The sequence below is a fragment of the Staurois parvus genome, unplaced genomic scaffold (assembly GCF_062004578.1).
Source record: "Staurois parvus isolate SC_StPar_1 unplaced genomic scaffold, SC_StPar_1.0 ptg000009l, whole genome shotgun sequence".
Lineage (NCBI taxonomy): Eukaryota > Metazoa > Chordata > Amphibia > Anura > Ranidae > Staurois > Staurois parvus.
Window position 1 is genome coordinate 10786666 of NW_028317805.1, and position 26218 is coordinate 10812883.

At 41.9% G+C, this 26218-nt stretch overlaps 1 protein-coding gene across 2 annotated transcripts in view; it reads left to right on the forward strand.

The window, feature by feature from the left end:
• Positions 1-15291: 15291 nt before the first annotated feature.
• The window catches only part of CUNH10orf90 (chromosome unknown C10orf90 homolog), a 226362-nt gene continuing 215435 nt past the window's right edge, over positions 15292-26218 (forward strand). For both annotated transcript variants that reach the window (XM_089669589.1, XM_089669599.1), the window contains exon 1: positions 15292-15505. In XM_089669589.1, the coding sequence (XP_089525715.1) occupies positions 15352-15505 (154 nt within the window). In that variant the 5' untranslated portion in view covers positions 15292-15351. The remainder of the gene's footprint in view (positions 15506-26218) is intronic.

The following is a 26218-nucleotide window of genomic DNA, read 5'->3' on the forward strand; positions in this document are numbered from 1 at the left end:
TGGGCATTTTTACACCCTTCCTGCCCAGGCCAATTTTCAGCTTTCAGCGCTGTTGTACTTTGAATGACAATTGCGCGGTCGTGCAACACTATTCCAAAACAAAATTTGTATAATTTTTTGAGACGGAGCTTTCTTTTGGTGGTATTTAATCACCACTGGGTTTTTTTTTTTGCTAAACAAGCTAAAAAAGACTGATAATTTTGAAAGAAAATTTTTTTTTCTTAGTTTCTGTTATAAAATTTTGTAAATAAGTAATTTTTCTTCTTCACAGATGTGCGCTAATGCAGTGATGGGCACTGATAGGCTGCACTGATGAGGAGGCACTAATATGTGGCACTGATGGGCATTGACAGGCATCACTGGTGGGCATTGACAGGCATCAGTGGTGGGCATTGACAGGCATCACTGGTGGGCACTGAAAGGCAGCAATCATATATGGCACTGATAGGCAGCACTGACTGGCATTGATACGCGGCACTGATTGGGAACACTGGGCACTGATAGGCAGCTCTGGGCACCGATATGTGGCATTGGTGGGCACTGACAGGTGGCAGTTGTGGACACTGACAGGTGGCACTGATGGGGCTACACTGATCAGCAGGGCACTGATGATCAGTGTACATGTCCTCTCTGAGGAATGCCGCTTAACGTCTCTCCTCTCCTCAAGCACTATCAGCGCGAGGAAAGGACTGCCTATAACCGGCATTTCCTATTTACATGTCATCAGCTGTGATTGGACACGCCATTGGCTCTTTACTGCGATCGGTGATCCTCTGTGTCCCACGGACACAGAGCACCACCAATCACCGCGCTGCGTGTCTCCGGGGACACACATGCGCAGCTAGAATGGGAGGACATCATATGACGTCCTCCCAGAATGAGCGAATGGCCGCCCATCTATCATTTCCTTATATGGCAGGTGGGAGGTGGTTAAACAGGTATCCAACAGACAGTTGATTACAAAAATGCATTAATTAACAAAGAAAACTCCAACTTCCAATTTCATGCTGTCAGCAATGCCACCACATGGAAGAGAAATGTCACAGGGCCTGAGAAAGAAAATAATTTCTTTCCACAAGAAAGTTGAAGGCTACAATAAGATCAGCAAAGCTTTACTTATCAGTCAGAATACTGTAGCAAAAGTGATACAAACATTTTACATAGAAGGAACTAAACCATCTCACAGAGATATTTGGGCCGTCCATGGAAGGTAACCCCTCGTCAGGAGTGTCTTCTGATAAGGGTTGAAGAAAATCACTGTGTAAGTGTTCACTGCATTTAGCTAAAGAAGTAGAAAGCCAAACTGGGGTGATTGTTTCCTGTGACACAATACAGCATACACTGCAGAGGAATGGCATGTATGGGAGTTGTCCACGAAGGAAACCTATCCTAAAGCCCATGCAAAAAAAAGCCCACCTAGAATTTGCCAGGACCCATGCTGAAAAAAAGACTACTGGGACTCTGTACCCTGGAGTGATGAGACCAAGATAACTGTTTTTGGAACTGATGGCTTCAAAACTGTATGGTGTCGCAAAGGTGAGGAGTACAAATAAAAATGTATGGTGCCTACAGTGAAACATGTGTCCTGTGGAACTGCATGAGTGCTGCTGGTGTTGGGGAGCTGCATTTCATTGATGGTATCATGAATTCACAGATGTACTTCTCTATATTGAAAGAGAAGATGCTCCCATCACTCCGTGCCCTTGGTCGTCATGCACTTTTCCAACATGACAATGATCCAAAACACACATCTAAGGCCACTGTTGCATTTCTGAAGAAGAACAGAGTGAAAGTGATTCAGTGGCCAAGTATGTCTCCTGATCTGAACCCAATCGAACCCCTATGGGGAATTCGGAAGAGACAAGTTAAGCATCACTCTCCATCCAGCATCCAGGCTCTAAAAGAGGTCGTTCTTGAAGATTGGAAAAAAAATAATGTTCCAATATGTTGCTAACTTGTTCATTCAATGCCTAGAAGACTTGAAGACCTTAGAAATCATGGAGGTCGTACAAAATACTAGATTTAGTAGCTTTTGTTGTGGGCTGTATTCATTTTTGCATCAACTAATCTGAGTAAAACTGAAGATTTTGTAATCTAAGTTATATTATTAACCTTACTTTCATGTAATGAGCTAAACAAATGTTCTATAAAACTCAGTTTTGTCAAAATTTTAGAAATTGTTCTTGTGTTCATTGAGATGTTGATTAAAATCTTACTTTTCAAAAGGGGTGTACTCATTTATGGGGAGCACTGTATATTACAGTTAAGCACAAATGGACCTACATTATAACAAAAAATATGATTGAAATAAATTCATTATGATGAATATTCTGCAACATATAAACAAAAATATATTGAGAAAATAATTTAAACCCATCATTATTTCAAGACAAGACTGGCATCCCAGTGGTTATTTAGACCCAGTGGTATCCTTGAGCATAATTTAAAAATCAACCATATCTCGCATTCAAGAGGTCTCAGATGCAAATCATTGCCGCTCTCTGTCAGAAAAACAGGCGGTAGTTTGCACTGGAGGCTCCTTGAGTGTGAGGTATGGTGGATTTTTAAATTGAAGTTTGCTGACAGGAGCCTTTGCTGTGCACCGGTGTTCCATTACAAGTTAATTGGGTGGAGGAGGATGAGCAAGTTCACCGCATAAGTACATAAGATAGTTGTTGGAAAATAAAAGATACTCAGAGAATAAAAAAATAATATATTTGAGCATATTAGTCCTCAGATGTAGTGCCTGCATTAATATACTGCAAAATATGATTTTTTTTATTTTTTTTTTTAGAAATACTTTAAACACAGGACCCTTGTTAGCCAGTAAGCAAGCTGTACAAGTATTGAAGCTAAAGTTGGAAAAGCCTTGCCCACAGGAGCTTATAGTGTATCAAATTTAGGATAGGTGACCTAGGAAGAACAGGATACTTCCAGGCTATGGCAACCAAACGGTTTCCAATTAAGCCAAAATCAAACCTCTCCCAAGAAGCAAATGTGTTTTAGTAAGAATTACTGCTTCATGGCCTCACTGGCTTGGAAACCAGTACAAACCCTAAATTTTACATATGCAAGTGAATAACTCAAGAGCAATCAAATTACTATCACAAAGGGAGAGCCTGAAGTCCAGCGGTTTTTGCTGGGCACTGTCTTTAGGTCCCATAACACTCTGAGAGCCCTGTGTTATGAGTGCACACTGTACTACATGTTGATTTGTAATGGTAAAAACACAAATAAAACATACTTTTTAAACCTTATGAAGTGGCACACCTAGAGAATATTTCACCCAAGGCAGATCATTTTGTAACATCCTAGTGAAAAGAATAATTTTCAATATTAATCAGGAAAGAATGATACTAATACTGTCAGAAAAGAAAGGAAGACAGTGATGTTTAAAAGTTGAATATTTATTTTGTACCAGGAACAGGGAAGAAATAAATTGCTTTTCCCCAGAGGTCACCAACCAACAAGAAGCATGCTTTTTTCCAGTGACCAATAGTACTCGGAGCATTTTTCCCAGTGACTGCCAATGTTAGGGTCAGAATTTCCCTTACATTGTTATCGGTGAGAACAAAAGTCCTCACATATGTGGTCAGTGGAAGCAGCAGTCTTTACATTGGTGGTTAGAGAGAGCAATATTCCACACATTGGTGGTCAGTAGAAACAAACACTCCTTACATTGGTGTACAGTGGGACGGATCAATGTGCCTCATCTTGGTGGTCAATGGGACCAGAAATCCTTACATACGTGGTCAATAGAAGCAACGCTCCTTACATTGGCAGTCAGTAGGACCAACACTCTTTACAGTGGTAAGAAGGAAGAAAGAACACATTTATTTACTTTGTAAACAGAAACCATTGACAGGAGGAACATACAAAGGTGGGAACACTCTCAACTGTCAGGTGGATTGGACTGTCCAAGACATATAAAAAGCCAAAGGCTTACTATGCCTACCAGACTTCACTTATAGCTACAATATCACTGTAGGTTAGACACTTTAGGTTGAATATATTTTTGTTATAGTAGACAAAAATGTCACAGTCATAAAGTGGTGAGTATCAGAGTCTGCTGACATAGTAATGTAAGAGAATAAATTTTACAAACTGCAGAAAAATTGTAGAAAACTTTTACACAAGTAGTCAGGGAAGTAGTTGCCTGAAAATATCACAGCAATGCTTCAAGAGCTACAATGACAAGACCAAAACTGCGAAAACATTAAGAATAAAAATATGAAAAAAGAGATAAAAAGAAAGGAAAAAAAAAAGAGAGGAGGAAAGCAGAAAAAGAAGGGAGAGGGGAAGTAGAGAAGGGGTAAAAAGTTGTGATGGCTCTGGATACAGTGCATAAAGCTCTCAAGAGAGTCAACATGGCAAAAAAATTGTGTTTCCCAAAGCTGCAAGGGGTAGCAAAATCACATGGGAGAGGGTCAATGAGTAGTACGTATATTATCGGAGGCCACGAAGGACTTTAGTTTATCAGAAGTGGAATAATGTTCCTAAATCAACCATAAGCTGCGGAACGTCTCCTATGTATCATTTTCCTGAACCACTTGTTCTCCCATCCCCATAATGTCATTGACAATCTGAACCCATTGAATGATGGAGGGGGAAGAAGAGGATTTCCATAAAGAGGCAATCAATTGTTGCGCCTCTGATAAAAAGAAAGGCAACAAACCTGCTTTTTGAGATTTATAGGAACCTGGTAAGATGGACAAAAGCTATGTCAGATGTAGGGGAAAAAGACTCATCAATTATATATGGAGAACATTTTATGCTAAAATGGGTAAAGGTTAAACACTTTAAAGTGAAACAGTGGTGTATTCTTAATAGCTATGGAGTTTTGACAAAATTGTACTTGTAAATTTATTGCAAAAGTGTAGATTTCTGGTTTGCCAGGATCTGTGGCCTGGCTTTATGTACACAAAGGCTTTGTCACCCTTGTCTGTTCTGAGAGAAGGCTTTGTGAAGTACACAAAGCATTCTCACATCCCATCACTATACCTGTTTGTATATAAATGGATCTGGGTTTGTAAATATATCCCTTCACAGAATTCTGCTGCCAAGTGAGTACATAGGTAAATCATCATTGCCTTCATTTGACCCCCAAAATAATTCATTAATGCATCTTTATGCACACACATAGATCATAATGGGCCCTTATACAACTTTGGTTTATTGGTAATACTCATCGCATGAGACTTCATGGAACGGTCTGCATTTTGGTCAGTTTTTATATTGTGGGAATTCCCCTTAATCCTTACATGACCACATGAAAGGGTTTTTTGTTTTTTTTAATAAATCACATCATACGTTATCATGATACACTGTGTTTCCATTAGCAGGCCAGGAGGCTGCCAAGTTGCTACTGGGTAAGGAAGCAAGGGGAGCTGAGTAACCAACTAGAACTAAATTTTAGTTCCTCTGTTATAAATTGTAAGCATGAATTGCTCCACAATCCCTGCAACTACAGAGGTCACTGAATTTGGTTTGTTTGCTTTTTTGTTGTTGTGAAATCTTTATTTTCAGTTTCAATATCCACCAAAAGCAGAAAAGGGAAAGAGATAAGCTAATGTGACAGAGATGGTAAAGGGTGCAAGCTCAGACCTGTAAGCACCCCATGCAACGGTATACAAATTACAAACCCGGGACAGATACAATAGATATATCCAAAAAAGCCCACATCAGTAGCAAATAGCATAGGTAGAGTACTACGCCTATTAGTAAGCCCCGAAAGGGTGCACAGGAGGGCCTACAACTATCCTGAGCCCCCAGAGAGGCCATGCGCCCCAAACCCACTGTAGAATAGCATGGTAACAGAATAAAAATAATTGTTAACCAGAAAATAAAATAAAAGATAAATTAATAGCTATGAAAACCAAGGTTTGTGGGCACAATTCTCCCTGCTTGAAAGCCAGGAAAGGAGTTTGAAGAGCAAAAAAGTAATTTTGTTATGCCACATCAACCAGCCCCTGCCCACCAGATTACTAAAAATAAAGTGCTGTTAACTCAGCGTTTGACATATAAAATCAGAATATCATTGCATCAACTGTTTGTATAAGCCAGAGGTTAAAAATTAAATCCACAAAGCCCAAATGTTGTGATATTTCTGGTAATTATCAGAACATTGATGTGGCCACTCTTCTGAATGTTGGATTTCCTGTACCTTCAGCTGCCACTCTTTAACAGTAGGGACCACTGTTGACTTCCAGTAAATGGATATAAGGCTTTTACCAGCATTCAGAAGATGTGGCACCACTGGAGTTTTGTTTTAACGCTCATTTACTGAATTTGTAAATACTTAAGTGTCCATAGGCTGGACAAACTGTAGGTTCAACTTAAATAATTTTGATTACTTCTCTCTTTGTGTTAGTTTAATAATTATTGTTTTATTGTATTCCTGGAGGTTAACCTGCTCAGTTCTCAGAAGCAACTAAAATGTCTGACTAAAAACTGGGCAGGATAAAGTGTATCTAAGGATATGCGTGTGTACATTTGTAACTGCTGTGATTAGGGGCATATAGACTGAACTAAATAAATGGTTTCATGGTGTTTTATTGGTTGCTTCATTAAAGCTGGAGTTTTATGGGAAGATTCTTTACTGCTTATTCACTTGTTCTATATGGCTGTATCAGAGGTATCATAATCTCTCCCATAAAAGTACTTTCTCTAATTGTGTGTTTTTCTATCATAAGTGGCAATTGTAGTACTTACAAACTATGAAATACAGACCTTCCATGGAAACTTCCTTTGCTCACACGTACTTCTGTTTCATAGAGAATGCATACAAGAGAACACACAAATGTCAGGATCATTTATGTGATGTTGTTTAATCAGGTATTACTAAGGATACACTAACTGTTCAGCAACATAGCAGAAAACACGCTGAGAATGTGTTTAAGCACAAAGGGCTGCATTTATCAATGTCCCTTTAGCAAGTGGGGCCCCCCATTGCTGCTAATTTGTCTATACAAGTGGAGGTAAAGGTTTCTCTTGTATAGTAGTGTAAATAAACCTTGTTTACAACTTTTTTTTCCTTTCTTAAGCTTTCATGATTTAAATGAAGTCAGTCTTTATTTGGCTTGCTATTTGATTGGTATAATAGCAACAAACTGAACATAAAGGTTGAGTAAAAATTAGCATTGTAACAGATATATAGTAAAGCTACCTACAGACATTCAACAGCAGCCAGTTAGTTGACTTTCCTGGCTGGGGCAGTAGAAGTGTGCTATGGTTGGGTAGGCCTCAGGGCCGGATTTACATTTTAGGAGCCTAAAGGCGGAGAGTTCTGAAGCGCCCCCCCCCCCCAAAAAAAAGAAAAACAAATGGACAGAAAGACCGACTTGATAAAAGAGTTTTACAAGAAAAAATGATGCACGCCTAAAACTGGTCTATACAATGGCACTAGACTGACTAGGATAAATAACCGGTAGAATGACACCGTGAAGCCATATGAGATAAAAAAAAAAATGAAAAAGATGACCATAAAGAATGCAGCTGTACAATATTCATACAAAGATTGCTGCTTCAACATGAACTATTAATCAAGTGTCTCAGTAACAGAATGCAATGATAATGGAATAAAAATGGCCTCTACTAAAGTCCTTTACACAGCAGAATAAAGTCCATCCACTGTGGCTGCCTTTTTTCTGGATATGAAGCTTGTTCCAGGATAAAGCATGCAAAAGATAAAAGGAAAAGTTCCTCTGAGTGTAGATTTAAAATGACAAGTTTATTGCAGACAAATTCAAGCACCTTCCAGGAACATGGAATGTGAGGGGCACATCATAGTCTGTCAAGGGGTTAACCGCCACGGTGAGGAGGTCCTCTCACAGCCACTGTTGGTAACAGACCCTCTGTCAGCGTTCCAGACTGGCCAGCAAAACTGGAACGCAGTGGTTAACCCTTTGACAGACTATGATGTGCCCATTGCATTCCATGTTCCTGTCAGGTGCTTGAATTTGTCTGCAATAAACTTGTCATTTTAAATCTACACTTAGAGGAGCTTTTCCTTTTCTATATTTTTATATACATATTTTTATATGTGTAAAGGGGAACACTGCAGACTGTGATGTAAAGGGGAACTCTGATGTAAGGGGTCTCTGGTCACCAGAGCCCCCACTTACACAAGGAGGTGTTCTCCTTTACATCAGAATGTGCAGGGTTCCCCCTTACAGTGCAAGGAGGATTTGTGTGGACCCTGATGTAAAGGGGAACGCTGATGTAAGGGGGACACTGTGGACCGTGATGTAAAGGACTACTTTGATGTAAGGTAGTTTCTGGTCATCAAAGCCCCCCCCCCCCTTACATCATAGTCCATAGCTTTCTCCTTTACATCAGTGTCTGCAGTGTTCTCTCTTACATCAGAGTTCCCCTTTACATCAGGGTCTGCAGTGTTCTCTCTTACATCAGAGTTCCCCTTTACATCAGGGTCTGCAGTGTTCTCTCTTACATCAGAGTTCCCCATTACATCACGGTCTGCAGTGTTCTCTCTTACATCAGAGTTCCCCTTTACATCAGGGTCTGCAGTGTTCTCCCTTACATCAGAGTTCCCCTTACATCAGAGTCTGCAGTGTTCTCTCTTACATCAGAGTTCCCCTTTACATCAGAGTCTGCAGTGTTCTCTCTTACATCAGAGTTCCCCTTTACATCACAGTCTGCAGTGTTCCCTCTTACATCAGAGTTCCCCATTACATCATTGTCTGCATTGTTCCCTCTTACATCAGAGTTCCCTTTTACATCAGGGTCTGCAGTGTTCCCTCTTACATCAGAGTTCCCCTTTACATCAGTGTGCGCAGTGTTCCCTCTTACATCAGAGTTCCCCTTTACATCAGTGTGCGCATTGTTCCCTCTTACATCAGAGTTCCCCTTTACATCAGTGTGCGCATTGTTCCCTCTTACATCAGAGTTCCCCTTTACATCAGTGTCTGCATTGTTCCCTCTTACATCAGAGTTCCCCTTTACATCAGTGTCTGCATTGTTCCCTCTTACATCAGAGTTCCCCTTTACATCAGGGTCTGCACTGTTCCCTTTTACATCAAAGTTCCCCTTTACATCAAGGTCTGCAGTGTTCCCTCTTACATCAGAGTTCCCCTTTACATCAGCGTCTGCAGTGTTCTCTCTTACATCAGAGTTCCCCTTTACATCAGGGTCTGCAGTGTTCCCTCTTACATCAGAGTTCCGCTTTATCAGTGTCTGCATTGTTCCCTCTTACTTCAGAGTTCCCCTTTACATCAGCGTCTGCAGTGTTCTCTCTTACATCAGAGTTCCCCTTTACATCAGGGTCTGCAGTGTTCTCTCTTACATCAGAGTTCCCCTTTACATCAGCGTCTGCAGTGTTCCCTCTTACATCAGAGTTCCCCTTCACATCAGCGTCTGCAGTGTTCTCTCTTACATCAGAGTTCCCCTTTACATCAGGGTCTGCATTTTTCCCTCTTACATCAGAGTTCCCCTTTACATCAGTGTCTGCAGTGTTCCCTCTTACATCAGAGTTCCCCTTTACATCAGTGTCTGCATTGTTCCCTCTTACATCAGAGTTCCCCTTTACATCAGCGTCTGCAGTGTTCTCTCTTACATCAGAGTTCCCCCTTTACATCAGTGTCTGCAGTGTTCCCTCTTACATCAGCGTCTGCAGTGTTCTCTCTTACATCAGAGTTCCCCTTTACATCAGGGTCTGCAGTGTTCCCTCTTACATCAGAGTTCCCCTTTACATCAGTGTCTGCATTGTTCCCTCTTACATCAGAGTTCCCCTTTACATCAGCGTCTGCAGTGTTCTCTCTTACATCAGAGTTCCCCCTTTACATCAGTGTCTGCAGTGTTCCCTCTTACATCAGAGTTCCCCTTTACATCAGTGTCTGCATTGTTCCCTCTTACATCAGAGTTCCCCCTTTACATCAGTGTCTGCAGTGTTCCCTCTTACATCAGCGTCTGCAGTGTTCTCTCTTACATCAGAGTTCCCCTTTACATCAGGGTCTGCAGTGTTCCCTCTTACATCAGCGTCTGCAGTGTTCTCTCTTACATCAGAGTTCCCCCTTTACATCAGTGTCTGCAGTGTTCCCTCTTACATCAGCGTCTGCAGTGTTCTCTCTTACATCAGAGTTCCCCTTTACATCAGGGTCTGCAGTGTTCTCTCTTACATCAGAGTTCCCCTTTACATCAGTGTCTGCATTGTTCCCTCTTACATCAGAGTTCCCCCTTTACATCAGTGTCTGCATTGTTCCCTCTTACTTCAGAGTTCCCCTTTACATCAGCGTCTGCAGTGTTCTCTCTTACATCAGAGTTCCCCTTTACATCAGGGTCTGCAGTGTTCTCTCTTACATCAGAGTTCCCCTTTACATCAGCGTCTGCAGTGTTCCCTCTTACATCAGAGTTCCCCTTCACATCAGCGTCTGCAGTGTTCTCTCTTACATCAGAGTTCCCCTTTACATCAGGGTCTGCATTTTTCCCTCTTACATCAGAGTTCCCCTTTACATCAGTGTCTGCAGTGTTCCCTCTTACATCAGAGTTCCCCTTTACATCAGTGTCTGCAGTGTTCCCTCTTACATCAGCGTCTGCAGTGTTCTCTCTTACATCAGAGTTCCCCTTTACATCAGGGTCTGCAGTGTTCTCTCTTACATCAGAGTTCCCCCTTTACTTCAGCGTCTGCAGTGTTCCCTCTTACATCAGAGTTCCCCTTTATATCAGTGTCTGCAGTGTTCTCTCTTACATCAGAGTTCCCCTTTACATCAGTGTGTGCAGTGTTCCCTCTTACGTCAGAGTTCCCCTTTACATCAGTGTCTGCAGTGTTCCCTCTTACATCAGAGTTCCCCTTTACATCAGTGTCTGCAGTGTTCCCTCTTACATCAGAGTTCCCCTTTACATCAGTGTCTGCAGTGTTCCCTCTTACATCAGAGTTCCCTTTTATCAGTGTCTGCATTGTTCCCTCTTACATCAGAGTTCCCCTTTACATCAGTGTCTGCAGTGTTCTCTCTTACATCAGAGTTCCCCTTTACATCAGGGTCTGCAGTGTTCTCTCTTACATCAGAGTTCCCCTTTACATCAGCGTCTGCAGTGTTCCCTCTTACATCAGAGTTCCCCTTCACATCAGCATCTGCAGTGTTCTCTCTTACATCAGAGTTCCCCTTTACATCAGTGTCTGCAGTGTTCCCTCTTACATCAGAGTTCCCCTTTACATCAGTGTCTGCAGTGTTCTCTCTTACATCAGAGTTCCCCTTTACATCAGGGTCTGCATTTTTCCCTCTTACATCAGAGTTCCCCTTTACATCAGTGTCTGCAGTGTTCCCTCTTACATCAGAGTTCCCCTTTACATCAGTGTCTGCAGTGTTCTCTCTTACATCAGAGTTCCCCCTTTACATCAGCGTCTGCAGTGTTCTCTCTTACATCAGAGTTCCCCCTTTACATCAGTGTCTGCAGTGTTCCCTCTTACATCAGAGTTCCCCTTTACATCAGTGTCTGCATTGTTCCCTCTTACATCAGAGTTCCCCCTTTACATCAGTGTCTGCAGTGTTCCCTCTTACATCAGGGTCTGCAGTGTTCTCTCTTACATCAGAGTTCCCCTTTACATCAGCGTCTGCAGTGTTCTCTCTTACATCAGAGTTCCCCTTTACATCAGCGTCTGCAGTGTTCTCTCTTACATCAGAGTTCCCCTTTACATCAGGGTCTGCAATGTTCTCTCTTACATCAGAGTTCCCCTTTACATCAGTGTCTGCATTGTTCCCTCTTACATCAGAGTTCCCCCTTTACATCAAGGTCTGCACTGTTCTCTCTTACATCAGAGTTCCCCCTTTACTTCAGCGTCTGCAGTGTTCCCTCTTACATCAGAGTTCCCCTTTACATCAGTGTCTGCAGTGTTCTCTCTTACATCAGAGTTCTCCTTTACATCAGTGTGTGCAGTGTTCCCTCTTACATCAGAGTTCCCCTTTACATCAGGGTCTGCAGTGTTCCCTCTTACATCAGAGTTCCCCTTTACATCAGTGTCTGCAGTGTTCTCTCTTACATCAGAGTTCCCCTTTACATCAGTGTCTGCAGTGTTCTCTCTTACATCAGAGTTCCCCTTTACATCAGGGTCTGCATTTTTCCCTCTTACATCAGAGTTCCCCTTTACATCAGTGTCTGCAGTGTTCCCTCTTACATCAGAGTTCCCCCTTTACATCAAGGTCTGCAGTGTTCTCTCTTACATCAGAGTTCCCCCTTTACTTCAGCGTCTGCAGTGTTCCCTCTTACATCAGAGTTCCCCTTTACATCAGGGTCTGCAGTGTTCCCTCTTACATCAGAGTTCCCCTTTACATCAGTGTCTGCAGTGTTCTCCCTTACATCAGAGTTCTCCTTTACATCAGTGTGTGCAGTGTTCCCTCTTACATCAGAGTTCCCCTTTACATCAGGGTCTGCAGTGTTCCCTCTTACATCAGAGTTCCCCTTTACATCAGTGTCTGCAGAGGTTCCCTTGCACTGTGGGGCACTGATGTGAAAGGGTCGTAACATTCATGGGTAACACCCAGGGCATTGCATTGGGGCTCGCACACTTTGCTGTGTATCTCTTTTATTGAATGTACCTTTTCTGAGGATTCTTTGCTACTTGATGACAGGAGGATGGACGGAGGATGCCTCACTCAGTGTACTGCCTGTGTGTTCACTTCACACTGACAGCTGCCTCTGCCCGCTGCATTGTTGATGTAATGTCTGCCATATGCCACCTTCCAACCTGCCGCTGGTTCCCTCTCAGTCTGAGCCCCCCCTTCCCTCAGCACTTCACTGAAAGCGGCAGACAGTGAATTAGTGGCTGTAAGTGATATCACTCCCCCAGCAGGGAACGTGAACCAGATCTATCATTTTTTTTATTAGCAAATGCAGCACCAGAAGCTTGTGTAAATCTGCCCGTGAGCTGATTTAGAAAAAAAAGTTCTTCCATGTCACAGGTCCTGGGACTTTGTGAATGAACTGAAAGGGCCATTGAGACCACTGAGCCACCAGAAGCTCGGTGCCTGCAGTTTATCTCTCTCTCTTTCCTCCAGATGAGCGCCCCTCTAGGAAGCGCGCCTGTAGGCACATGCCTATAGTGCCTATTGGGAAATCTGGCCTTGGTAGCCCTACAGACATATGAACATTACCTGATGTGAAAATTCAACAAACTTGATTTTTTTTGGAGAAATAAGCCACTGATCCTCTTGGGATTTTTGGTGAGATATTTGTGCTAGAGTTCGATATCTGCTGTAGTCACTGGGGGTGGGAGCGCCCACTCTCCCTTGGAATTTTTATTTATTAAATATTATGTGAATTCAACAGGAGGATTAAATATAAAGATAACGACAAAGGGACACAAAAAACTCCCAAGTGGATAGAATTCTGCAGATATGGCTATGGCTATCACAACAATGGCGTGCCAGAGGCAGACAGCCTACCAGGCTGCAGCAATAATTAAGATATCACTTTTAGGCGTACCAATGCTCCATTAGCCACAGTAACTTTCCTGAAAAATATTCTTTCTGTGGAGAAGCAGCATAACTCTTCAGCTCTTCAATCAGCAAGGGGTGTGAGCATTGGTGGTTGCAGAGATGCAGAGGGGCATGCCAGACTACTGTAGAAAGACCACTGCAGCCTCAATCTTTATAGAACTTTCAATGTTTCTATTTCGTTTTAACAGCGTTCCCGGCAAGATGCATTGGCCAAATGATTAGACCGAGGGTATTCTAAATTAACTTTACTAAACAGGTACAGAGCGGGATTGACAATGCAAACAGGGTCATAATGGCAAAAGGGAGTACAACATACATACAGTGCAAAACTGTGTTAAATTATAGAGACAGAGCCTCATAAGAACATTGTAATCAATGTTTTTTTGACAGGGACATTTTTTGGCTGGAAAAAAAACCCCAGGACTAGTGGGTTTCTAGAGGAGATTTTTAGCTGTAAAAACTCTCTAATGCCGAAAACCGTTGTAAAATGCCACAAACCGGCGTTTTTGGACTTTTAATGACTAAAAAAAACGCTAAAAAACCCTAACGTGGAAAAACGCCGGTAAACGCTAATGCAAAACCACTAAAAAAAAAGCTGAAAACCTCACGTTTTTAAAGTGACTTTACACAGCTAACGTTACCAGCGTTATCAAAACACCCCGTGTGCATGGAGCCTTAGGCTACGTTCACACTAGCGTTGTGTGCAGGCGGCAGAGAGGCGTTTGGGAAGCGTTTTTACCGCTTCCCAAATGCCTCTGCCAATTCTGCACATTACAGCACATGGTGCTGTTCTAACGGTAGCGTTTGCGTCACGTTGCGTTGTGGCAAAACGGACGCCTCTGGTCGAGTCAGGAGGCGTTGAAGCCTCCTATTCTCGTCTATGGTGCCGCTCCGCAAACGCCCGGCTGGCGTTTGAGGTGCGGTTGCGACGTGGTTGCGGGGCGTTTGCGGAGCGGTAACACCACTCAAACTGCATTATAGGCATTTGTGGGGCGTTATTAACGCTTGGCAAATGCCTAGCAACCGCCGCTAAACCGCACATGCGACGTTTGCGGAGCGTTTGCCGAGCGTTAAAAAACGCTCCGCAAATGCCGGACCAACGCTTGCAAAACGCTATAGGGGCGTTTGGCAAGCGTTGGTAAAACAGCCAAGTGTGATCGAGCCCTTAAAATACTACATCTGCTTTGTTCCATTAGGAACTAAATAATTAAAAGAAATCGTAATTATTCTTCATTATGTAACCCTCGTGCTTTTGTCCCAAAACAGGCATACTAGATCCTGCTTTTTATTACCATAAAGTCATCATTTACCAATTGAATTAACAGTTTCCATTTACACAGAAATTAAATATAACTTATTTTTGAAATGTAAATGTATCGATATTGTAGTTAAGATATGCAAAGCCTAAGCATTGGTTGTTAGATTAGATCTGGGGAATACCTCCTTGAAGTACTGTATGTACAGGAATTAAGCTTCAAGATTCTCATCTTAACTTTGTTCAGGGAAACAATCCAAGCTAAAGAACCAGGACTTAAATATTAAAGTCAGAGAGATGAAACATTTATACCCAAAGCCTGTGCATGTTCCTTTCAGCAGAAAAAAGGCTTCATGAATCTAATAAAGGAAATTAAAATTTGCTGAGTGAAAGTGTAATTCTGGACAATCATGCTGGGGAAAAAACCAACACATGTCAGGGTTTAGTAATGTTTATGTGACCAGAAGTTAAGGAGGTCTTGTAATAAATAGTTTCAATAGCTTTTGATGGAATCGTAATGATGGGTTGTGAGCTGCATTCATTATTCATGGCTGCAGCGCAGACTCAGCTAAGGGGCAGATCCTGGCATTCCCTGTTACCAATGCAACAAGTCAGTGGCCTAGTCACTGAAGACCTGTAAACACTGCGATGCCTTCCCAGGAGAGGATTCCCATCTTCCTCAATAACTATATGGATCTCGATCTCACCGACTCCAAACAAAGGATAAGCACAGCCAAGACTTTTGTTACTCAGGTGCACCTCCCGGTGTATTATTCCATCAAGAAAGAGGCCTGCTACTTTGGTAAGTAATACCCGACAACTTGAGCTGTCTAGATGAATTCCGTGTTGCATTACCTACCAACAGCCTGCAACAATAATTCTAAGCTGTACCTGATTGCCATGGATGGTCCCAGCAGGCTTTAAAGAATTGTTCCCTGCACATTATTGCCTCTTGTTTTCAAACTATGCAAAAATTTCACTTCTTAGTTGATGTTCATTATATAACATTTAAAAATGCTTTATTTCAGGTGGGAGTAAAGTCCACTTTGTAAGTTGTACCTACAGGTAAGCCCATAATGAGACTTGCCTATAGGTATAATGAATATCTCCTAAACTTGAACCGTTTAGGAGATTTTCATACAGCATGCAGCCAGTGATGTCACCGGGGCATGCGCTCTCAAGGGACGACACAGCATGCCGGACGTTCAGAGCTGTGTGCTGCAGCCAACACGCACAAGAGTGACGTCATCACGGCTTCATACTGACGGAGCCCGTGAACCCGGAAGGAAGACCGGGTGACGATGGCGGGGAGCCGTGACAGTGTGGCACTGGAGTGTTCCGTGTACAGTCAAGTCTGTCGTAATGCACTAGTATGTGGTCCATACTAGTACTTTATGACCTACACCTGCAGGGGGCCCATTATTTTTTTATTTTTTTCAGGCGGTTTACTACCTCTTTAATTTTCATTTTAAGTGTATGTAAAGGTAAAATATTTTTTTTCGTTTTGGATGTGAGAAAATGCTTATATTACAATCAAGCGTTTTGTTTTTTTTAGCTGTCTTTGGGGTTAAGTAAAAAAAAAAAAGGCAAATAGACTATTTGGAAAAGATTTACTAACACCGGAGCACTCCAAATCTGTTGCAGATGTGCACGGTAGCCAATCAGCTTCTAACTCCAGCTTGTTCAATTAAGCTTTGACAATAAAACCTGGAAGATGATTAGTTTCTATGCAGAGTTGCATTAGATTTTTCCCTCTCCAGTCTTAATCCCCCACTTTGCTTTGTAAAGGAAGTTGCACTTTGTGGTGGAATTTCCCCCAAGCTTAGTGATTAAATGAAAGCTCCGCTGACTTCCATCATTCAATCATGTGCAAACAAAAATGCAATTTTTTTTTTTTGCACATGACTGAGTATTCTTTGCAAAGTGAAATATCACCACATTCACTAAGTTCTGGGGAAAATTGCCTTGCACAGCGTAACTTCCCTTGTAAAGTGAACAGCTTTATCTCTTTGTCTCCACTGGATAGATTCAGCCCTCTATATCTGTCCTGGTGATCATTATCTCAAGAAATCCAAAATTTAACAGTTGTCACAGGAAAAGGAAGTGAGAGGAATTCTATCTATGGTGACATCTGCTCTGGTGACAAGGATTCTGCCTCCCTTTGAAAGGATTTCCTCCTAAATCCTGTTGTGCCTTGAGGCCAGGGAGTAAAGGGAAATTTTGCTGAAGAGACTCAGCAAAATCATTGATAGGGGACTTAAAGTGATTCTAAAGGCAAGCTTTTTATTTTTTGAAAATAACAAACATGTTGTACTTACCTGTTCTGTGCATTAATTTTGCACAGAGCAGCTCTGATCCTCCTTTTCTCGGGCCCCCCGCTGTTGCTCCTGGCCCCTCCCCCTCACATGTGCCCCCATTGCAAGCCACGTGCTATGGGGGCACTTGTGTGTGCTTGCTCCCGGGCTGCTTTGTGAAGCATGACTCAGCTTCACACCCCCCACCCCCTGCTCCCTCTGCAGTGACTGCAATTGACAACAGTAGGAGCCAATGGCTTCCGCTACTGTGTCTCAGCCAATGAGGAGAGAGAGAACGGAGAGAGCCTCTGCTCTCATTCATATCGCTGGATCAAGCCCAGGTAAGTATAAGAGGGGGGGGCTTGGGCCTCCTCCAGCCCCATAACAGAAGGTCCATAACTCCATATGGGGCTGGGGGAAGAGTCTGGAGGAGCCTGTGCATTGCACCTATGACGTGCTGATCTTGGTTGCAATACTATGCAGGCTTCAATTCAAACATTCAATAAATGCACATTTATATTTTAACCACTTCCCGCTGGCCATATACATATATGCCACCTCTCAATGGGTGTGCTTTAACGCCGAGCGTCCGCATGTATGCTTTACTGTGCTCCCTAAGCGCTCCCAGCACAGAAACGGCTCCAGTACTGGAAAGCTTCTGATGCATATTTGTGATCGGGAGCTTTCCGAGTGTGTAACTGCCAATCACAGCAGTCACATGATCGGAATGCCCACCACTGCCTCCCGGCATTTAGATCCTATTAACCACTTCCCGTCTGGCCCATGTACATAAACAGCCAGACGGGAGCAGTGCCAAAAACGGCCCCCGCATTCACTCTCTTTGCGCGCTCCCTGGGAGCGAGCAGCACCATGACCTGGTGCCCACTGTGTCCGGAGGACACCGATCGCTGCACGAGACCTGTGTGAGGTCCCAATTCATGTGATCACTGATTGGCCAATCAGTGATCACATTAATAGTAGTAAACAAGATGTCACTTCCTGACATCATTGCTTACTACTTGTAAATGATCACAGAGATCACATGGTACAGGGCTATTCACAACAGCCTTGTACCATGTGACAAGCTGTGACCAATCACAGCTCACACAGTATTTCTCAATGGCTGCATAGAGAAGGAGAAATTATTGATTTTACAGCCTTTATGGGTATAAAAGCAATCAGTGTAAAAAAAAGAAAAAAAAATCTTCATCCCCCCAAGTAGTACAGTGTCACTATGGTACAAACATAAATAATATAAAAAATAAAATAAAAATGTAAAAAAAAATTTGAAAAATTATAATTGGTGGATATGAACTAATTTTATTTTTGTTTTTTTTACTAAAAAGATAGCTGAATAAGTTTTGGCCAAGATTTTTGAAGAAAGACTATGTATTTGCAAAATTTTTTTTAAATGTTTGGCCTTTTTCATTTATATAGCAAAAAAATAAAAATCCCAGTGGTGAATAAATACCACCAAAATAAAGTTTTATCTTTCTAAAAAAAAATGCCAAAAAATTCACATGGGTACAGTGTTGCATGACCGCGCAATTGTCATTCAAAGTGTGATAGCACTGAAAGCCGAAAATTGGCCTGGACAGGAAGGGGGTGAAAGTGTCTGAACTTGAAGTGGTTAAAGGGCTAGAAGGCGGCAGGAAGGAGTTAATAATGTGGATTCATTGATTGAATTATTGCAAAAGTTGAAATGTGACTTTAAACTTCTGAATTAAAAGAGACTTTATAACAGCTTCTATCAATGTTGGGGAGATTTTTCACTATTCCTTTCTTGGTAATAACACAAACAACATAACAGAAGGAAAATCTCCAAAGGGAGCATAAAAGTAAACAAGGTTGTAGGGTCCCCCAATAAGAGGTGTTTTCATTGGTGGTGTGTTTCTGTCCGAGAGATCTCTGATCACTGCCTATTCCTGCTATAGTACTTTCAAGTTGCATAAAGCGAAGGACATTTTTACCAATGCAGTCACAGATCAGAAAAAAAACAAAAAGTCTAACCCTTTTCCATCCAAAGCTAAAAAAATGGAGTTTGGAAAGCAGCTCAAAGCTGGGTAAAACCTTTCATAATGCTGATGCTCTTCACGTTAGCAATTACAACTGATTTGAAACAATGCCCATGTGTATGAGACCTGAATGTTTCCATTATTCTTGCGGTTTAAGGACTATGCCACACTGGTGGCTTTGTAGCAGCCAACTAATGGTCTGTGTTGCTGAAAACCAAGTGATTTGTAATGGTACTGTGCGCTTTACAGATGTTGGATGCGGTCACCCATTAACCCCCACCTGACCAGCTGTCACAGCTGATCCTCAGATCTATTGCATCCCTAGCTTTAATTGTCTCTGTATGGCTTCCCCTAGAATAGTGAGGTCACGAGTAACCTACTTACATTAGAATGCTTTTATACAGTGTGGGAACTGGATAAGTAGAAAAATATTTGACACAAGAATTAAATTAAAACTAATACAAGCAGAAGAGTTCGACTGTATGATTCATAGAATTTTCGGAAACATCTCAAGGTGAAAGACATCCCCTGAGCAAAATGTCTTTGTCACTGTGAACATCTAATGAAAAATCAAAAGGAAAAAAAAAGATTGTAGGTGATTGGGTCATATTGCCAGCGGCATACATCTCAGGTGCAGATGAAGGTGAGGAAACTTTATAACTAGGCTGAAGATTGCCATATAACTAGATTTCTGAGCCAAGCATGAATATCAGTAGAAAGTTTTATCTCATTCTTCTATCAACTCTCCATTATAAATTTCCTCTTCGTTATAGATTTGGGGTTTTTTGTTTTTTCTTTGTTTTTGTTTTACCTCTAAGATTTTTGTCAACATGCTGAAACTTTTTCTACAAACAAGGTCCAAAAAGCTGGATAAGGGTTCATGTACACTGCAGCTCCTAAACTGACGCTCAGGAGCTGTTCAGCGTTTTTTTTTTAGCAGCCCCTGAACTCTCCCTAATGTTTTCCATGTGCACAGTCGTTTACAGGCACTTGAGTTTACAGTTGTTTACAGGCACTTGAGTTTACAGTTGTTTACAGGCAGTTGAGTTTACGTTTTTTTGAATGCACCAAACTTGCGATCAGAAGTAGATTTTACCAGCGTTTCAAACACCAAATGCTTGCAAACGCATGTAAATGCTTGTGAACGTGGTTAACTGCGTTTGTAACCGTTTGCGTTTAGAAGCGTTTTTTAACTGTTCCATATCCAGATGCTGTCCAGAGCCTTTTTTCATCATCAGAAATGCATACAAAGCATTTTCCATGTATTCAAATGGACCCGGTACACCAGCGCAGTTAGTTCCAGGTTTTGCGTGAAGGAAAAAATGGTATAATGTGCTGCATTATGCTCATGATGGGATCCATAGTGAATACAACCAGAAAAGACAGGTCATCTCAACACATACGGCTCTCTCTGCTTCTGCTCTCTCTATTCCTCTCAAAATGTCTGAAATATTTAATTTTTTACTATTTTGCAGTGCATTCTGGGCATTTGGGAAGTCTCCTGAGGTTAAAAACGCTTCTAAACAAATCACACATAAACGCGGTATGCAAACTCGGCTAAACTGACATCTTTTAACCTACATTTTCCAGCAGTCCATTGTTCAGAAGAGTTTTCCAAATGCCCTGTGTACATGAGCCCTAAAAGGAAATGGATTGTTCCATTTGAAAAAACACAAAACTTTTAAGGAGAAGTAGGGCCAAACCTCATTTGGTCCTTCTTCTCGTGTGGGTCACAGGAGTATACTTGGTTCTGCACTCCTGTGACCCATTTTCAGCCAACAGTGGGCTAAAACCTGTGAAGAGGACTGGGGTGCAAGTAAGGGGGGCTGTGAAGGAGATTTGGGTGCAAGTAATTAAAGGGATTTTAAAGGGGACTGGGCTGACTGGAATACAAGGAAAGGGGCTGTGAAGGGGACTGGGATGCAAATAAAGGGGGCTGTAAAGGGGACTGGGGTGCAAGAAAGGTGGGCTGTAAAAGTGACTGGGATGCAAGTAAGGGAGGGGGGCTGTAAACGGGAATAGGGTGCCGGAAAGGGAAGCTGTCAAGGGGACCTGGGTGCAAGTAAGGGGGTTCTGTGAAGGGGATTGGGATACAAGGGGGGGGGGACTGGGGTGCAAGGAAGGGGGCTGTGAGGGGGGCTGAGATTCTAGTAAGGGAGGGCTGTGAAGGAGACTGGAGTGCAAAGAAGGGCGGCTGTGATGTGAAGGGGTGACAGAGGACACTGATGTGAAGGGGAGGGGGACTGTGATGTGAGGAGGGGCTGAGAACACTGATGTAAAAGAGGGAGGTCTATGATGTAAGGCGGGGGACTGTGATGTGAAGGGGGGACAGAGGATATTGAAGTAAAGGAGGGGCTGTGATGTAAAGGGGGGTGCTGTGATGTAAATAAGGTACTGTAGTCTAAAGGAGGGCTGTGTTTTAAAGGGGGGTGCTGTGATGTAAGGGGGGCACATTCATTTAAAGGGGGGTGCTGTGATGTAAATAGGTGGTTCTGCAATGTAAAAGGGGGTGCTGTGGAGTAAAGGGGGACTATGATGTGAAGACTGCTATGATGTAAAGGGGGGAACTGAAGACATTGATGTAAAGGGGAAACTGTAATGTAAAGGGGTTGGGGCTGTGATATGAAGGATCTGAGTCATAGCACAAACATGAGACTCGGACCTCTGCTGGATGAAAATTGTAATTACCGGACCTCCGTGAATTTTAATTCAATACCCCTGCCATACAAAATGAATGGATGTAAATCACACAGGAACACACAGTCCTGTGTGATTCCTAATGTGAACTTAACCCTTGTGACTACAAAAGCAGTTATGTGCACCTCATGGGAGGGTGTGCATGAAGACAGGAAGTGATTGAAAGATGCTTACAAACAAGAGCGTACGTCTGAATAATTCCTTTGCAGCAACAGTCCTTCAATATTGCCACCAATATTTTAGTTTAAGACAGAATAACTTATTGGCAAATGTTCTAACGTGTACACTTGTAAAATAGAGGCATACCTAAATCTTGTGATAGGGCAACCCTAAGGTCATAGTCGGTCTATCTCCAGGGTTAAGTGTTACAACTGCAGGAACCAGATTTTAAAAATCGCTAATTAAGAAGATAAAGCATTATGAAGTGGATTATGAAAGATTTGTTTTTCAAACTAGGTGTCCATATCAGATTAAATGTTAGTCATTTTATCTAATAGAAAGCTAATGAGCCTTTCATTAATCATTATGGCATCAGGTTTATTTTTCATCATCCGAAAAAGGTAAATGGAAGTTTTACCACCGCTTAGCAATCGCTCATCTCAGCACGGAGTGAGATTTAGCCTGGTTGGATGTTTTCTATTTTTAATTTAAATCTCTTTCCAGATACAACCTGTTAAAGCTGAATAGTTGCTTCAAATACAAATCCAGCCAGGTAGGCTAAAAAGGGCTAGAGTGGTATGTCGTATGCCTGCTATACATGGCTCAAATTTTAGCAAATCCCTACTGAATCTGCACATTTTGGGTGGCCCAGTCAGCACCATTGAACTCAACGAAACTTTGAATGAAAAATTGAAGGAGCCAGGAGGAAAATTGTCACCCTAACAGCGACTGCATCCAGTCAGATGCAGTCACTGTTCAGGTATTCAGCATCATATACACAATAGCTGGTGTGGGAAATTCCTGCATCCAAACTGCTTAGCATGGGTGTGGAAACCTCTATGTATAGGTCTAGCTTTACTGTGTATTCTTTTTATAAAATTTCTTCAGCCCCAGCAGAAACCTCCTATTCGTGGAAGGTGGCTGCAGCTAAAGACTGCTGCACTCTGTGTGACACACCCTATGTTGTCTCATAGCTAGATTCATTCATTAAGTGATTCATTTTGTTTCATCATATTCATTATTTTAGAATGATTCGTTTTCAGAATTCGTTTCGTATATTCGTTATTTTCAAATCGATTTGAAATCCACATTTTTGAAAACGTCTATGTTCCTTCTATTTTAATTTATTCAATTCAATTCTATTCTATTTTTTTAATTTCTATTCTATTATTTTATTTTATATTCTATTCTTATATTTTCTATTCTGTTTTACTCAATTTTATTTTGTTTTATTCTAATCTTTTCTATTCTATTTTATTCTATTCCTTTATTTTTTATTCTATTCTTTTATTCAGTTCTATTTTATTCTGTTTTATTCTATTCTCCATTCTGTTATTTTCTATCCTATCCTTTTTATAGGATAGAATGGAGAAGAATAGAAATTCTATTTTTTTCTATAAAGCAGCCTAAGTAGGCATCATGATCTTATTTCTGTTTTATATGTTACTCTATTTATTGCAGTATGTTTCCATTTCAAATTCAAATAATTTGTTTCATTATCATTTATTTTGGATTCGTTGAAATTTGTTACTATTGTGATTTGAAAAATTTCCGAATGACGGAAATTTTGTCCGAATTTCGATTAGTAACGAAACGAATCACACGTCTACTCATACTTACAGTGCTGTAATCGGCAACATTTGTGCTTACTTGTGTGCAGATTTGTATAGGTTTTGAGGAGACTGCACGTGGGCCTTAACCATTTAAAAGATTCAACATCTTGTCACATAATCAGGCATTTCAAACCAAGTATATTTTTGAATTGAGCAGAATATTCCAACCCAGCGGACTTTCCTTGGTCTTCTGATATTATCTGCTGTGTGCTGTGACAAAGAGAACCTGTCATGTGACAATGCCCAAATCATTCAGATTGTGTTTTAATCTCTTTCCATTGTAAAATTTTCCTAAACTTCAAGCCTGTAAGGATACCATACACAATAGATAACTGATTGTAATCATTTTCGTCTGTAAAGATTATGCATGTGCTGCAAACTGTCTAAAAAAGCTCATTTTGTGACCCCAAAATTACACAAATACAGATGAACTAAATTCATGTTCATGCTCTTATCTGTCTTTCTTCATGGTGAGAGCAGATAACATCCATACAGCCTTCAGAGCCACGCTCCAACATGATGAAAGATACTTGCTGTTTATGTGATCGTTCAATGATTGGATCGTTTCCCAACAACCGGCCTTCATCCAGCATATTTGAATGTCTTGTCCGGATCTGGTAATGATTTTTGTTTCCAGAAAAGCACAGTTGTCTTGACTTTCCATGTGAAGTGTCATGATACCCAAAACCTGGTATTGTTTGGTGCAAATGTTGGGTTCTAATCAGGGGCGGACTGACAACTCATGGGGCCCTCGGGCAATAAGGGATCATGGGGCCCCTGTGTGCTCGCCCCCACACCCAAAAATGCCTATGAAAAAGCCAATGAAAGGTACCAGGGGCATCTCATGGGGCCCCCTACTGACCCCGGGCCCTCGGGCAGTGTCTGAGTGCTCAAATGGTCAGTCCACCCCTGGTTTTAATGTTTTAAAAGAGGAAGAACAAATGCCTATATTGGCTACAAGAGTCAATCCATTTCCATTTATTATTTTTTGTGTGGGTTAAAAAAACAAAAGTTGCTGCTTTGCTGCTATGAAGAACAAAAACCTTCTTTCCAGTTTTTAGACACGTACCCAGTATTTGTAAATAAGCTCTTTCAAGTAAAATTCCTAAATATTAAAGAAGAGGGGCACTTTCTTTACATGCAGGGAAATTGGTGAAGATGACACTTTTCACCTTTTTTCTTTCTTCTCGACTCTGAGCTCTTCTGAGTGCAGCCATTCTGCCAGTTCAAATTTCTTGGCCATCTGGCACAAGCATTTGTCAACATGTTAAAATCCAGAAATTAAATCATTCCTCCTGCATCCTGCTAGGAGGACCAATTCACAGTACCCAAAACGAGCAAAGAACATGCCCATATCAAGGAATGCCAAGGAACATCTATCCTCCTGCTTACATCAAGATTTCCTGCTGTCCAACTGTTTAGCGATCACATTCTGTTGTTTCCAAGAATTTTTTTTTATTATAAAATTTCATGTTAGGACTAAAGTCTCCTGAACAGTCATCAAACAGACATATGGGGCAACATAGCTGGTAATCTTTGTTGTTCAGCACAGGGGCGGACTGACAACTCATGGGGCCCCTGGGCAATAGGGGATCATGGGGCCCCTATGTCCTTTCCCAAACTCAAAAAAATCTATGAAAAAGGTACCAGGGGCATCTCATGGGGCCCCTACTGACCCCGGGCCCTCGGGCAGTGCCCGAGTTTCCAAATGGTCAGTGCGCACCTGGTTCAGCACAAGGTATTGGTGGGTGCAGCGTGGTGCAGCAGAAATGAACACACAACTGCAGCTAACAGAACTTGAATTTAAGTCATAGCCCAAGCAAGAGGACACCCGATTGGGAAAACTCACAGTGTAGAACAGTAATGCAGAGCAGAGCAGTTCCAGTGTGTCGACAGCGTCTGTCACTAAGGGTGGAATATGGCCTGGCTGGTCTGTGCCCAATTGGGAGGATTCCTGTTCAGTTCCCGGTCAAACATTCCAACCTAACGAAAGTTCGACTGCAAACTTCAAACTTAATGCAAGTCTATGGGACTCGTACTGGTAAATTCAAAAGTGCCCATTTTGAAGGCTTATATGCAACTTATTGGCCATAAAAGGGATATGTGGACTCGGGTACTACCCTGAGGGACATGAATCAGTGAAAAAAAAAAATCAAAAAGTATAGTTTATAAAGGGGCAGTCATATTTCATTGCTTAAAATAAAGAAAAAAAAAAGAAAAGTTCCCTTAAATATCATGTCTGGGGGGTCCCCTTAAACTTACCTGCAAAGTTGCACATCTGTACAACATATAGAACCTCCTGCAGCAGGACTGTCATTTAAAACAAAAACACAGTGTGGGCCACCTCCCCCAATGCATACCAGAACCTTTAGGTCTGTTAGGAGGGACCCCATAGCAGGTTGGGATCAAGCACAAGCGTAGTCAAGGAACAAGCCAAAGGTCGGTAACCAACGGTTGCAGACTATGATCAAATGGAAGCGTAGTCGAGGAACAAGCCAAGGTTGGTAGTAACTAGTAGTGAAGATACAGATAGCAGCAGGAGAGACAAGAGGCATAATTTGGCAAACATGAAGTGCGAAGGCATAGCTTAAAGCGGAGGTCCAGTCAAAATAAAAAAAGAAAAGGTCAGCCATTAGAAAAACTGTAGCTACTGACTTTTAACAAACAAACACTCATCTGTCCCTCGATACCATGGTGTCCTCACACCAGCTGGGTTCACTGGCCATCCTGTGTCCCC